The 15,275-nt window shown below is 53.1% G+C and overlaps 5 protein-coding genes across 5 annotated transcripts; 4 read left to right on the top strand and 1 right to left on the bottom strand.

The window, feature by feature from the left end:
• Positions 1–306: 306 nt before the first annotated feature.
• On the top strand, positions 307–1,772 carry V2A60_009310 (GNAT family N-acetyltransferase; the record flags this gene model as incomplete). The annotated part of the gene is made up of 2 exons (XM_083260577.1): positions 307–1,320; positions 1,401–1,772. 2 exons carry the CDS (start codon positions 307–309, stop codon positions 1,770–1,772), a joined length of 1,386 nt encoding a protein of 461 aa, XP_083116703.1.
• A 3,077-nt stretch (positions 1,773–4,849) lies between these two features.
• Positions 4,850–6,323, top strand: V2A60_009309 (uncharacterized protein; the record flags this gene model as incomplete). The annotated part of the gene is made up of 2 exons (XM_083260576.1): positions 4,850–6,125; positions 6,181–6,323. The coding sequence occupies 2 exons, from the start codon at positions 4,850–4,852 to the stop codon at positions 6,321–6,323; spliced, it is 1,419 nt and encodes a 472-aa protein (XP_083116702.1).
• Positions 6,324–6,700: 377 nt separating this feature from the next.
• On the top strand, positions 6,701–8,872 carry V2A60_009308 (PAK family serine/threonine-protein kinase; the record flags this gene model as incomplete). Its single annotated transcript, XM_083260575.1, has 3 exons — positions 6,701–8,257; positions 8,309–8,408; positions 8,472–8,872. 3 exons carry the CDS (start codon positions 6,701–6,703, stop codon positions 8,870–8,872), a joined length of 2,058 nt encoding a protein of 685 aa, XP_083116701.1.
• A 1,311-nt stretch (positions 8,873–10,183) lies between these two features.
• Positions 10,184–11,546, top strand: V2A60_009307 (uncharacterized protein; the record flags this gene model as incomplete). Its single annotated transcript, XM_083260574.1, has 4 exons — positions 10,184–10,291; positions 10,452–10,675; positions 10,770–11,083; positions 11,197–11,546. The coding sequence occupies 4 exons, from the start codon at positions 10,184–10,186 to the stop codon at positions 11,544–11,546; spliced, it is 996 nt and encodes a 331-aa protein (XP_083116700.1).
• A 330-nt stretch (positions 11,547–11,876) lies between these two features.
• Positions 11,877–13,090, bottom strand: V2A60_009306 (glycosyltransferase family 32 protein; the record flags this gene model as incomplete). The annotated part of the gene is made up of 2 exons (XM_083260573.1): positions 11,877–12,572; positions 12,671–13,090. 2 exons carry the CDS (start codon positions 13,088–13,090, stop codon positions 11,877–11,879), a joined length of 1,116 nt encoding a protein of 371 aa, XP_083116699.1.
• Between the last annotated feature and the right edge of the window lie 2,185 nt (positions 13,091–15,275).

The raw sequence follows: 15,275 nt of genomic DNA, 5'->3' as shown, positions 1-15,275 counted from the left end.
CGGAGTCGAGAGTGTGTCTGGGTAGAGGACCAAAGATTATGCGTCTCAATTTGAGCTTACTTCGAAGAGAGCATGGGCGGGTTTTATATTCAATATGGCTCAGCCGTACGCGCCATCTTCCAAGCTATTCCTCGGGCCGTGCTTCTGACTTGGCCGCCGGGTATTCGTACGGCCAAGACAGTAACTAGTTCCTTTATGGTCATCTCCACCTCATAAAAGTCTGTACTTTGCGATTGATAAGATGACCTGTTTCTTGTCTTCATTTCTCTTCCGTTTCATCTTCTGTACGACACCAACAGCGCCAACATGCCAAACGAAACTCAGACTCCCAACGACCAGACTCGGGCCGGCTCCGCGGCAGACCAGTATTCGCTGGTCAAGCTGCCACATCCATTCCTTACTGTCTATAAAGTAAAGAACGTCTCTGAAGCAGGGCAGAGCAAACTCAACTTGGAATTTGTCGAGCAACCTGAGAATGCGTCGCCCTTGCCGGAGCCTCTCCACAACAAGATGCTTTTCTGGCATGAGTTGGCCAAATCACCAGAGTCCGATCAACCACCTTCCAATGACAACAGTGCATGGGCAAGAGCTCGTCGCTGTCCGAAAACGACATTTGAATGGAATCAGAGTACAGCCGCCCCGTCCCTGGCCCAAATATGGAACGTTGTTCATGCAATCTTCCTGTCACGCCCAACATTTGAAGCATTCAGACTCGAGCTGTCGGGCAACGAAGCTAGCACGGTCCGCTACGAGCTCCTCGCCACAGGCCTTGCCATCTCACACCCTGTATCCAAAACGGAGCAGTCGACGGCGCAGACCGTACCCGACTATCTGACGACCAAGGAGATCCTCATCTTGCGAAGCGCATTTTGGCAGGGTGCCGCATCTCCAACCGGACCGCGAGCCATCTGGGCTACAGGATCTGGCTCGGACGGCCCCTCGCGACGCTCGCTTCTGCAGTATCCTTCAATGCCGTTGAACTACCAGGTGACGAACAAATTTCCCCAACAACCAGTATACACCCGCCATCCGACTCGTCAGCCAAAGCCCTTTCCGGGCTCAATCGTATACAGCCGCTACATTCCCGAGCTTGACGAGCACTTTTCCCTGGAGGTGTTGGACTGGGAAGACGACAATCATCTGGCACTTTTCAACAAGTGGCAAAACGATCCTCGTGTTGCTGCGGGATGGAATGAGACCGGCACCCTGGATCAGCATCGCGAATATCTCCGCGCACTGCATTTCGATCCGCATGTGCTTTGCCTCTTTGGTCGATTTGACGACTCCCGATTTGCTTATTACGAACTATACTGGTCCAAGGTACGAACTCTCTCACGGGGCAGCATCAATCCCACCCTCATGCGCGCACGCAGCTACTTACAAAGAAAACTCTTTTACAGGAAGATCATTATGGCGCCCACTACGATGCCGGTCACTATGACCGTGGACGACACTCGCTGGTCGGCGACTCGTCTTTCCGGGGCTCCCGCCGCGTCAACGCGTGGTACTCGAGCTGCATCCACTACTGCTTCCTCGACGACGTCCGCACCCTCAACGCCGTGGGCGAGCCAAAGGCCACCGGGGCCACCATCCTCTCCTACGAAAACGCGCAGGGGCTGGTGATCGACAAGTACGTGGACCTTGGCCACAAGAGGTCGGTTCATTCTGTCTGTAGCCGGGAAAAGTGGTTTCAGCTGTGCCCGCTTTTCTGGGATGGTCGTGAGCGACCGTTGGAGTCGTCCGACCGCGCAGCCTGGAATGCCAAGCTCTGAACAAAATGCGTGTGCGTGCCTGCCAACCATTTAAGCCGCGACGGAGACGGCTACGACAGCGGCTAGTGTTTGGAGACTAAATGAAGGGGAAAAAAAAAAGGAAAAAAAAAAGATTACGACGGCAGGCGGAGTGGATGTGCAATGGTGACATGGCGTGCCGATGTGATCTAGAGCTGTCAGACGCACGCTGGCTCGTGGAGGGGTGGGTTGCATCGACCAAAGTAGCCAAGAGTTTAGAAGAGCAAGACTGTTTAGATTGCAATTAGATTGCATAATATATTCCGTGTCCTATAGGACCGGGATAGCATTCTAGATTCTTCATGCCCCGATTCCACCCAAAGTGGCGACGACTCCACGGCTTGAAAGTCTGTCCTATGGCTGCTTGTAAGAGCCACGTTTATCTCCTTTTTTTTTTTTCATAAATGAACCATTATTTTCTTCATCGAACGATAAGAGGGCGTATTAGCTTCCATCGCATATACCGACTCAGTCAGGACGTGCTTCGCCGAATGTAGAAAGAATAGCACGGTTCCAAAAAAAAAATATATCTTATCAATCAATCAGCAACTGATGAGGCATATGCCAGAGACCCACCAGCCATGTCAGTACTAGTTGCAGACTAATATAGTCAGTAGGTCAAGCTCCAAGAATAACCAGGTTTTTGCCCCCGCGGAGTGGACTACAGGGGACAGTGATCCTCTGACTGGGCGAGCAAATTGCCCGGCGAGTGCCTCGCAAGCCTTCAGTCGTCATGTTCGGTCAGCAAAGTTATTTTGGTGGCTGAACACTGGCCGGCATCGTGGCTTGCCAGGACCCCATTTAGCGCTGCCTATCCAGTTAGTTATCGGCTTTAGAGGTCAGACAAGGAGGGGGGGTTTGGTAGATTCTATGACAATTATATGGCTCACTTTGATCCGCGTATTAGAGCAAGCAAACTCAGCACCTCGACCGTACGCGTTAGCTAGGCAAGGGGCTGACAGTCTCCGAGCCTCATTGCCTGCAAACCCTGGGTCAGTTGAGGCAGCCATTCAGCTCATTCATCAGAGCTTTCTATCAAAATTGGTAGCGTCTCTTGCGCCCAGTTCTCGGAGCAGAAAAATGCCGCGCCGTCAAGCAAAAGACCTAAAAGCAGAGCATGGTAAAGCAATAAGACCAGACGGGGTTCTGCCATGGCCGTGGTGACTACGTAGTTGCATCTCAAGCCATTCATGCTGGGTAGATCAGGAAAACTTGATGGTAAAAGGCTTGAAAGTTTGAAGAACGTGCATAACGTGCATTTCGATCTGACACGGTTTTTAGCACGAAAAGACTTGTCGGTGCATATAGTAATCGTAAAACAACTTGGCGGCTAGCGCAGCCTCCGCCATGAAATGCTTGAGCTTCGTGACGCTTGCTGCATGTGAGGGTGTCGAACAACAGTGCCTCCTCTGAAATCGGATCTGAAGAATCATGTTGCGCTTTTATTACTTCCCGTCTGTATCGACAGTTTCGCGACGAGATGGCTTCAACTTGCGCCGCTAGCTTTCTTTTTGCTTCAGCATACTAGTTCAGCATTGCCAGCTAGGTGCCCCGAATCACTTTATCAGTAAGTTTTCGCAGCAAAGAACCCATAATATTGCTGAGATGGCAAGGAATATGGATTGAGGGCATTGAAACAAGGAATGGGAAATACTGGTGGTAGCCAGCCCGATTTTCCACTCCAAATCTCTTTCACGGCAAAGTAACCCGGCACTTTAAAAAATCTGTCTCAAATCAGCTTATCAAATAGTTTGAGTGTGCGATTCTTTTATCGATAAAGCAAACCAGACCATTCCGGTAAGGGTCAAAGGTGTTGTCTTACAAGATACGCCACAGTTGACGACTCTAGAAGAGGTATTGCGACCCATCACGTCCTTCACGATGCTGTCTCCAAACTATGTACTTGAAGGCCCTATAGCACATTAAACCAAAGATATATGCACGAGAGCTTACGTATATAGTGCCACATTGATTTTGTAACATTATGAGCTGGGCAAACTAGGCAGCTGATAGATATTGGGCCATGCGACGTCGTCGCTCCAAATTCTATCCATTCGCCCCCAGAGAACGCTTCACAGCGGCCAACGCCGGTTCTGGCCGTATGCTTTCTCTTTCTAATTCTACGCAAGGGCATCTCAATGCTCTGCTGTAGTGCATAGGCTTCTGCTGCGTTGAGACACGGCCACAGGGGCGATGTGGTCTTGAGTAATATGTCCCCGGGGCAGAACGTTTCCAATAGCACCAATTTGTATATCAATAGACAGTTTCGAGTCAGTCATGGGTTTCTCGTCCTATGCGTAGAGAGCTCTGCGGCTCTTTCGGCTGTATACGGAACATCCGAAAGTAAGCGAAATGGTGCAATTCGCCGGCGGGACTGGCGTCGCCAAACATCATGACAAGCATTCATGAGCGGCAATTTTTTGTGGATGTTGGTTCCATCAAAGTGACATGAAGACAAAAAACGTGCCCTGAACCCTTGTCCTTTAAACGGTTGTCATCGGATTGGGCAACAAGTGAGCGCATGACAGGCCTGAAAGCACTCACTTCATTGCATCAGTTAAAAAAAACGGGGTCGGGCTTTATTAGACCCGACCAGACGATTCGAATCAATTCAGGGTCTTGATGAATGTGCGCGGCAGACATCTTGCATTAAGATTTCCGAGCAGGATGAAACTCAAACTCTGATGCGACTGGCAAGGCCGCCCCGTGGTCTAACAACGTGTGATAAGCGCGGTGTAAACTACAGTCAGAAGAGTTGCATACATTCTCAATTCTGCCCCTGCGGTAACTGTGTGAACTACGTATGTTCGTCTCTCCTGCACCAGTGGAGCGCGTGCCACGCAGAGTGGGCTGGACTCTATAAAAGGCGGACCAGCCCGCAATGTCGCCATCGTCTAGATAATGGTGCAGTCAATGTTGAAATTTCCACTTGCAGCGCTCAGTGGGGGTCAAACAGGTCGCTGAAGAAGATGACTCTTAAAAGACGTGTTCCGACTACCATGGAGTTGCCAGATGAGCATTCGTACCGAGGACTATAGACTTTCAGAAAAGACACAGCCATGGCGACATCTCTCGAAAAGGTGCCGGCCTCGCTCGAGGCTGGCGACGATGCGCCACCCGCCAAGAGAATATGGTATCGGACTACACTTTTCAATGCCTTTGTCATTGGTGCCGTCGGTTTCTTGGCGCCAGGTCTCTGGAATGCCATGAATGCGCTTGGCGCAGGAGGCGGTCAGGAACCGTTCCTAGTCAACGCCGCAAATGCATTGGTGTTCGCGTTGATGGGGTTTCTGTGTGTCTTTGGCGGCCCCATTGCCAACCGTATCGGCTTCGCATGGACGCTCTTTCTAGGCGCCGTCGGCTATCCCGTTTACTCGGCCGGGCTCTACGCAAACAACCGTTTCGGCAACGTCTGGCTGGTCTTGTTTGGCGCGGCGCTTTGTGGCATTTCGGCTGGTCTCTTTTGGGCAGCCGAGGGAGCAGTGGCGCTTGGCTATCCGGAAGCATCCAAGCGCGGCCGTTATTTGAATATCTGGCTTTGGTTTCGCACCGGCGGTCCTCTGGTTGGCGGGCTCATTGTCTTGATTCTCAACCATGACGCGGAAGCAAAGCGCAAGGGAAGCGTCGACCCGAAAACATATCTCATATTCATCGCGCTGCAATGTGTCGCTGCGCCCATCGCTCTTTTCCTCACCAGCCCTGAGAAAGTCCAACGAGGGGACGGCACGAAGGTCATTGTTGACACAGACAACAGCTTCCGCTATGAGTTCAGGTCCCTTTGGAAGCTCACCAAGCGCAGGGATATCCTGCTTCTGCTCCCGCTCTTCTGGGCTGCATACTTTAATCAGTATTCCGGCAACTTTCAGACTTATTATTTTGGCGTGCGTGCACGTGCTCTGATCGGACTCCTCAGCTACGTCAGTACGCTCTTTTCGTCGCAGGTGATGAGCATGTTTCTAGACTGGAAGCGCTTCTCGGTGAAGCGCCGCCTAGAAATCTCGTTTTGGTACATTGTCGCCTGTCATGTGGCTGCTTGGGTGTACGGCTGGGTTATACAGGAAAAGTATACGGCCAACCCTCCAGTGATGGACTGGCTAGACCCTGGGTTTGCCGAGGGCTTCTTTGTTCTTGTGCTGTGGGAATGGTCGCGCCAGTCGTTGCAAACCTGGATGTACTACTTCATCGCCACAAAGAGCGATAGCGTTTCGGAACTCAGTCGTCTCTCTGGTATCCTGCGCGGACAAGAGTCTTTTGCGCAAGCCGTGAGTTTCGGCCTGAATACGCGAAAATGGCACGGCGGCAGGGTGCCCCTGGCCGTAAATACCATTCTGCTCGGTAAGGCGCCGCCGAAACTCGTTCGCGTTTTGTAATTAGATGCTAATGGCTCCAGGTGTCGCATCGGTGCCAACATACATTGCTCTCCGAGAAAATGTTCCTGTTGCGAAGAAAGATGAGACTGTCGACTCGAGTGACGAGGCAGTGACTTTGGAGACGGTCGCGATTGCTAATGAAAAACCGCAGGCTCCTGTTTAGCTGGTGGTGGTGAGGCTTTGTGGCGGGCGTCAGCAAATAAAAACAAAATCTCGAGCAACTTGTGGATTATGTAAATAAAATGAAGGAGAATAGACAAAAGAGCGGCATGAGCCAGAATCGGCAAGGTAAAACAATATATCCATCTTAATCCCGTATGCTGTTATTCAAGGTGACCAAGTCGTTTGATAGAAGTATCACCATAGGTGTCGCATTTGTACCATCACGTGCACCGACCATGGCAGCATCACCGCGAGGCTCGACAGAACGTCAACAGTGCACGCAACGAGTGCCCAGAACCCGGAAGTCAGCTACAGTAGCGTGCCAACGAGGATACAATAGCTTGATACCTCTGTATATAGAAGCGCAACGACTTCGTCATGCCGCAAGCTGCCGCTGGCCACGCAAAACATCCCGTCATCGGATACCCAACGTCTGCGGCCAACACCGCTATTGCGCCACTTCAAGAAACGACCACGACGACCTACACCGGGGCCACAGTCTCATTATCAGTCGCTCGTCGTCAGCAACATCATCTAGTAGAACGCGACCCGCGGCCAAGGCATGAAGGATGGGTCAGCATTCGTGAGGGCGGGTTCATGCAGTCTTGGAAACAGCGCTTCATGGTTTTGCGCAACGAATGGGTTGACTTTGCCAAAGCAGAGAGCGGAAAGACGATATACACGTTGTTTCTGAATGAAATCGCTGCCATCGGGCGCGCCGAGACCGGGGTTCCCACGATCGAGATTAGTCGTCGGATTGAGGGGTCCTCGACAAGCCCCGGCGAAAAGGAGGGGTCGCTCAAGATCCTGCACATCAGGACCAAGTCGGAGAAGGAACTCTACGCATGGATTGATTTCATCCACATCGCATGTCCTGGTCTCGGGGGCGTGAGCAAGCCCACAAATTTCTTCCACGAGGTTCACGTCGGCTTTGACGCGGCCACGGAGCAGTTTGTTGGTCTCCCCCAGCAATGGGTGCAGTTGCTGAGCGCGTCAGCAATCACCAAAGAGGACTATGCGCGAAACCCGCAAGCTGTCATTGAAGCCGTTGATTTCTACTCGGATCTTCAAAAACAGACTGAAGATCCAGATGGATTCTTCGCCCTCTCGCCGACCAAGATCTCTCGCATTGAGGATCATCTGCCCGCAAACGATTCCACATCATCACACCAAAAATTGGCCGCCGACCCTCCGCCTGAAAGAGCCCATGTACCTGAACGGCCGCCATATGCGCATCAAAGGCAGCCCGATCTCGTCCCCAGCCGCCCACCACCACTGGTGCCCAAGCTGGCTCCGAAGCTACCCGTTGTGCCTGTATGGAGATATGAGGACGACGAAACGTCGCCAGCTCCTCGCCGTGTGGAGGCTCAAGAACTACCATCAACCCCCAAGGAGGAGCCTCAAGTGCAGACAGTATCAGAGCCCGAGGCAGAAACGCATGCTTTTCCAGACACCGTTACGCCACTAAACGTCCCATCACGCCGCAGGCAAGCTATCCGGCATGTGACGACTTCTGAAGCAGAGCTGATTTCCAAACTGCAGCCTCTCGTCTCGAACTCCGATCCTAACGTGTCTTATCAAAAGCACAAGAAAGTCGGTCAGGGAGCGTCCGGTTCTGTTTACGTAGCCACTATCCGCAGCACAGCCGTCGGCATTGCGCAAGAGCTAGTGCTGAAGAAGGGGCCCAAGATTCGCGTCGCCATTAAAGAAATGAACCTCGCTCGTCAGCAGCGAAAAGAAGCGCTTTTGGATGAAATTTCCATCATGAAGGAAGGCAAGCATAAAAATGTCATCAACTTCTTGGATGCTTTTCTCGTCAACGATAATAGGATGCTCTGGGTTGTCATGGACTACATGGATGGTGGCGCGCTGATTGATTTGATTGACAATAACCCGACCATTAGTGAGCGGCATATTGCCACACTTTGTCGCGAGGTAAGAAGACTTTGCATTCACAGACAGACAGCTTCTGACCTACCTGGACAGACGTGTCTCGGCCTACAGCATCTCCACTCCAAACAAATCGTGCACAGAGATATCAAAAGCGACAATGTTCTCATTGACTCCCGCGGCAATGTGAAAATCAGTACGTGCGCTGCAATGACGACGCGGTTTAAAGCCGACGGCCAACTAACAATCTACATTACAGCCGATTTCGGATTCTGCGCCAAGCTGACTGCGCGTCGGTCGAAACGCGCCACGCTGGTCGGCACGACGTACTGGATGGCGCCCGAGGTGGTCAAGCAGAAGCGCTACGGGTACAAGGTCGACGTGTGGTCGCTGGGCATCATGGCGATTGAAGTGGCCGAGTCGGAGCCGCCCTACATGGACATGGAGCCGATGCGCGCCCTCTACCTCATCGCAACGGGCAACACGCCGCCGCTGCGCGATCCGCAGAAGCACAGCGCCCTGCTGAAGCAGTTTCTTGCGACGTGCCTGGTGGTGGACGCCTCGCGACGGGCCACCACCGATGTGCTCTTGAATCACGAGTTTCTCCGCTCTGGTGGCGAGACCAGCGAGCTCGTCGAGTTGTTAGCGTTTAAAAACTAGTTGACAAATGAGGGAGTTATATGTGCGGCTAGGCCATACCGCGCAACTCTACATTAGCTGTTTTGGATAATCATTTTTTTGTCTCTCCCAACTAGCCTGGGGCCTCTGCGGCATACACTCATATAACACATAGACTGCAGTCTCATGCATCAGATATTGACGTCTGCTCAACTTGCATATGGCCATCCATCTCACACTCCAAGAAACCACTGGCGACTTTACTTAGAGATATGACTTTTTTATCACTTATCATAGGTCGCGTAGACTTGGCGATCGCACCTGTGGCTTACATGCTACAGCGGACCCATACCATAACGTGTTCTGTGGGTTTCTCCATGAACGGCTGCTGATATTTCTCTTGTTGTTCTTTTATTTTATTTTCTTATTATTCCGTGTTTTCTGGTTGTCGGTCGTCGGCGAAAGAGACTTTTGGGGTTTCTTCCGGCCGTCGCCGGCAACAATCTGGTGTAGATTAAGCCGGAATAGCTTCCATCCTACTCTTACGCCCACAAACAACCACAAGGGGCACTCTTTTTACACCCATCGGCGCATGACCGAAACCAACCCTGACGGTTCAAGCCTCCAAGTGTATCGGCGCTCATGGCACGTTTCAACCCTGTCGGGCGCGTGCCAGTGTGAGCACCACACTCGATTCTCGAGCGATACTCCCCGGGGCGCCCTCGCAGAACCAACCTTGCCCGTATACCTCTTCGTACTCCCCGACTTGCAAAGGTGATTCGTCTCTTGGTCGAGAGAAATGGTACAGCACCTGCTGATATGCGGAGAAGAGGAAGGGGGGGGGGGGGTTTACATCGCTTCTTCGTTTGTCGAAATCGGCCGAGCCTAAGGCTATTGACGGCGCATCCAGACTGGAGAAGTCGGGCCGTTGTTGTTAGCCTTTAAGTCTGTCCCGGGGGTTAGGCAGCGCTCACGCTGGAGCTAACACAACGCCTGGGGAAGAGGATACAGATGATTCTCCTAACGAGTCTCTGGTGTGCTTCGTTTACTGTGCGAAGCGGCCTGTGTCTCGGCGATGGAACTATGGACTGTGAGCCGAGTGTAGAAGATTACGATAAACTATTCCGCAGACTGATAAATGACCAAGTGTCACTGCAACGGTGTGAGACTGTGGTCTATAGAACTTATACGAATGGCATGACCCTTCCGTGATACGTCCCGTTCCGTTGGAGCTGTATATCTCGGATGTAAACATGCTGTCCCTGCTCTCTCGCCTTTTCCTGGCGTTGGCCGTCCACGTATCCCACCGCCGTCGGCCTCGACTACTCCTTCTCCGATGCCGACGGCACGGTCATGTTCAACTGGGACACGCACGGCGGCGACGGCTTCGCGCCTGCTGATGCTCACCTGGCCGCACCACCGCCTGACGATGCAGAATCCCGACTTTCCGCCCACGAGTGCGTTGGGCTACCTGACTACCAAAGTGTGTTTCTCTTTTTTTTTCTCTCCCTGTCTCTTTTCCCTCTTTTTTGGTTATTTCTTTTTCGCCTGTCTTGTCTCTTCTCTGCAGGTCCGGGTGCCAGATCAATTTCTTCTTGCTGATGATGATAAAATTCACAAGGGTTGGATGTATCCGGCCATTGGCAACCAGTGGCGCATAAAGTACGCCCTGTCGGACATGACGTGGAACTCTCCGCGTCCTCTGGACTGCTCGTGCGCCGACGCCGTCACAAACGGCCTCGAGTACGAGGTTGGCCTGCTCAACGTGTCCGGCGCCCCGGTGCCCGGCGACTTTTGCTACTGGGGCGGCAGCATGGCCGCGCAGGCACGCCTCGCCCTCTTCGCGTGTGTGTTATCTCAACTCTCTCTCTCTCTCTCTCTCTCTTCCCGGCAGCACTGGCCCCCCGGTGTGTCTTGACTAACACGCGGGAACCGTTAGCGATGAGATGGGTCGCCATGATCTGGTCGAAAAGGTGGTCAGCTATCTCAAGGCCTCCTTCGAACACCGGTGCCAGCCGTCGTCTTCGACGCTGCCCGCGTACGAGATGGGCTGGGGTGGCATCATCAACAAGGCCGGGTACAACAGCACCTGGGTCGACTTTGGCAACGGCTACTACAACGATCATCACTTCCACTCCGGGTACTTTCTCAACGTTGCTGCCGTCATTGCCCGTTACGACAGCACTTGGCTGGACCAGCACCGCGACTACATCAACTTCTTTGTCCCTTCCCCTCTAAATAATGCCTTTTTCCGTTTCTTTCTTTCTTTCTTTCTCCCCCCCGCCGCACCCCATTGTCTACAGATATGCCTGTCAACTTTTGACAACTCTGGCTGCTTTCACCCTATTTCTTTCGTATTTCCAGAGATATCGTCAACCCGTCACATCAAGACCCGTACTTCCCCATCACGCGGTGCCGCGACTGGTTCGCCGGCCACTCGTGGGCGTCGGGCATCGCCAACGGCGCCGGCAGCCGCGACCAGGAGTCCTCGGGCGGGCGAGACCGTGCACGGCTACTACAGCGCCGCTGCTGTAGGCGTCAGTGGCGCTCCCGCGGGGCCAGGCCGGCCACGCCCGGCTGCTGCTGGCGTCGGAGCAGCTCGCCGCGCGCGTTCGTTGGAACCTCGACCCGCGGGCCGACGAAGGACGACCGCCGCGACGATGCCTACCCGGAGCCCGGCATGCGCAGGCTCGTCTCCATGGGCAACGTCATGTAATTTCAGGCCTGCGCCAGGATGTAGAGCGTATTGTTGTCGAGCCGGTCAGAGACAGCGTGTGAGAGAGATTTCCGTCTCGTCAAGAGATGGAGCGAACTACTTTCTACTTTCAGAGTGAGAGCAGCAAGGTAGCAGTTGAGAGACGAGTATTGGTCATGCGCCTTTCTGGCGTGTCATGAATTGTTATTACGCTGAAACCTATTTACTCGACATTATTATTATATATAGACCGTTATACACTTGCATGCTTCGGAACGCCATTCCCATTTAATGTTGATGCAATTTTTTGGTGGTAGTTTCTTCTCTTTTTTTTCGTATACTTGTCGTCGGTCATGCCACCTTGGCTTCCTTTAGCCTGGCCGAAATGTTCAACACTCTGCGGGCAAGGAAGCCGTAGAGGGCGAGGAGCAGGTAGTTGACGAGGCAAAGACCGAAAAAAGTGCCTACGGCGCCCATGGTGAACCAGGTCCAGGGGCGTGTGCCGAGCCACATGAGAGTCTGGGCATCGGCGCGGTGCCAGGTGCTGCTCTCGAGATCGGTAATGTAGCCGTCGAGGCCGGGGGGCGAGATAACCTTGACGGTAGGCGAAGGGATGGTGGGCTGCTGCAGCAGATAGTCCTTGACGACGAGTGAGAGGAAGAGAGGGCCTGAGGAGAGCATAATGTTGATGTAAGGGCCGTACTCGGCCCAGAAGCGTGTCCAGGCATAGTAGTAAGGAAGCTGGGCGACGGCCATGGTAAAGGCAGGATGGCGGGCCGAAGCAATCATGAGGTCGTTGGTGACGCCGGTAGGTGAGGTGGATTTGAAGACGGCAACGTGATCGGACGAGTCATTTTCGACTTCGTGCATAGGGAAGGTCTGGTTACATTGCGTGTCCATGTCGAGGTAGATGCCGCCAAAGTGGTGGAGGACAAAGTATCGAATGGCATCGGCGCGTTGAATGGGAAAGGCATAGTTGTTCCACGAGTCCACGAACCACGAATATTCTTTGGCGAGGAACTCCTCGGCACCCTTGTCGGTCCAAAGCTAGGCGTATGTTAGCGGTGAGGCACAAGGAGAATGATCAGGAGAGGGGGCAAGACGTCAGGGCCGGAGCTGGGAGTGTGCATGTGCAGTCCGCTTACCTTGTACTCGTAGTCCTTGTAGACCTCCTTGCAGCTGCGTTGCGACTCGACCCACTTGGCGGGAATGGTATCGTTGGGGGTGGTCTGATGGAGGATGCGAGGAATCTTGTGCTTGGCGCCAGGCGTCTCCGGGGCGGCGGCTACGCCGTGGAGGTTGAGTCTCGGGGTGAAGAGGTCGTCGTTGCGGCGGAGGAGAGTGATGAGGGGCTCGAGGACGATGACGAGGGTGAGGACGATGAGGACGTCGATGAGGAGGAGGAGAGCGGCGGCCTTGCGTTGTCGAGGGAGAAGCAGGCGGGTGCGGGAGCGGCGGCGACGGTAAGGTCTCGAGGTGGAAGAATCAGCCGCCTCCTCGTCGGGAACCGACTCGTACCTGGGCTGGCGAGCAGCGCCGCCCAAGATCCGGGACAGCCAAGCCATGACGCGCGTAGCTTTGTCGAGGGGGTTTGGTCTGCGAAGCGGTCGTGTCGGGCGATGCAGGAGGCAAGCGAAGGCGGCGCGGATGATAAGGAGCACGAGGTTGAGGTGGTGGTTGTGCCGAAAGGAGGGTGGTGTTGGCCGGGGTTGGAGATCGGGGGGGGGAGGGAGAAAAAAAAGGCGTCGTCCCCGTAGCCTTACGTTATATATCCAAGGTAAGTAGGAGGAGAGTGAGAGGAGCCCGGCTCAGGGACTAAAAAGTAAGACTGGGGGGGGAGGGGAGGTCTGCTAGGCTGGCTGGGGCTGTATTGGAGACGGGAGGCGGGAGGCGGGAGACGGGAGACGACAGGAGGCGGTATGAATACTTGAACGGCGTACAGATTAAAATAGAAAAAAAAGATCTGTACCGTGACCTCGTGAGCCGGAAATAGAAACAAGAGGAAATCTGAGGGCAAAGCTCGAGGGGAGCAATGCGTGATGAAGTGAAAGGTTCGTGGTCGCGGGCGGGATACAGGACGGAGAAATCAAGTTTCGGCAGGGGGAGATGAACAAAGAGGAACCTACAATAAAAAATAAAGAATAAAAAAAATGGGCAGAGGTGAGAGGAGAGAGAGGCCAGAGAGAAAGAGAGAGAGAGGCTACTTACTTTTAGGTACCTAAGCAAGTACTAAGTAGTTGGTAGTCAAGTAAGTAACTCTGCAGAGGCTAAAAGAGGCCCGGCAAAAAATAATTTTGGGAGATTTCGGGCGAGCCGAATTAAGCCAATCAGGCTAGCCAAATCTCGTGGGAAAAGCGGAGATGATGAGGGATTGACTTGCCCCTGAGTAAGTGGGTGGACGAACGGGCGCGGATTTTAAGGACCGGAATATTTGTTCATGACCAAACAGCCACAATTAAAAAAAAAAAATCATGCGTCTTCAACTGTAGTCATGTCATGCTAATTATACCGAGGGGTGTACATGTCGTCAGCCCTGGTGTGGTCTGCTCTAGGGAGATGCTACCAGCTACTTACTTAACTCGACAATTACTTACTTGCCTGTACTCCTCCGTAAGTACCTAGGTACTCAGTACCGACTCAAGAACCTGGCCAGTGTCGTGTGAGGCTGCCTGGCTGCCCGAGGCCCTCCCCTGACAATGCAACCTTGTACCTCTGGCACTCTCTGGCAGTGACAATTTTCTTACAAGGGGGGGTGACAGCGGCAGGCACCAGACAACAGCGCATCTTGCAAATAGCGCATCTGGGGCCTTTACTGGGGGCAAAATAAGTACCTGGGCCTCGTCAGCCCAGTCACCCTCGATGCAGCCCCATGCCAGTGGCAGAATGGCAAATGGGTATCCGGACGGATACTTGCCTCGCAGGCCCAAAGAAGCCTAGCCGCTCCCCGATAGCCCAAGTACAAGTACTGGGTAAGTATCCGTGTGTGCTCCGTAACTACTTATCCCTCTCTTATCTGAACAAGTAAAACTTACTTGTGTCACCGTCTGCTCGTTGCTCGGCATCTTGATGGATTAACACTGTAAAAAGGAAAAGGAAAAAAAATCACAGCAAAGAGTTCAAAGAAGACATTTTCAGAGCCTCAAAAAGTGACAATAAAAATATCCGGCCCTGGATGTACTCAATTTACCTAAAGCACCTTTTACATGGGGACTGCCCCCGGGCCACGCTTCAACCGTACCGATACCCGTCGAGGTCAGCGGCGTTCTTGGCAGCTTCACTTACACGTGACGCCTACGTATGCTTTTTTTTTTCCCTCTCCCCAGCTTACTTACGGACTCTTGCTTGCAACCTCCATCAACGCTACCCTAAAGACCAACAAACAGGGGACGGCCATCGCAACCATAGTTGGCGCCGGCTTCAATGGCCAGCTCAAACCTAACAATGGGAGCTATTTGATCGCCCCTTTTTTCCAAACATTGTCTTCAACTGCTGGCCAACAGTCTGGTCGCCCTCCCCAGCCACTTTATCTACTCCACATGGCCCTGCTCCCACCCAGCCCGACAGCCTACCACTACCTCGCCTTAATCCAAATGCCCAGACAGCCCTAAACCTTGCAGCTTCCTCGAACGCCTCATCACCTTGACTGCTCAAAATAGTGCATTGAAATAGAAACGTACAACGTCGGCAGCGTACATGTTGCTACAAAATCACCGCCGCTGGCTCTTTGTGTGTCGTATTGACTGGCTCGAG

This window comes from Cordyceps javanica, chromosome 6 (assembly GCF_051103115.1).
Source record: "Cordyceps javanica chromosome 6, complete sequence".
In the NCBI taxonomy this organism is placed as follows: Eukaryota; Fungi; Ascomycota; class Sordariomycetes; order Hypocreales; family Cordycipitaceae; genus Cordyceps; species Cordyceps javanica.
This window is presented reverse-complemented; position numbering and strand designations above follow the sequence as displayed.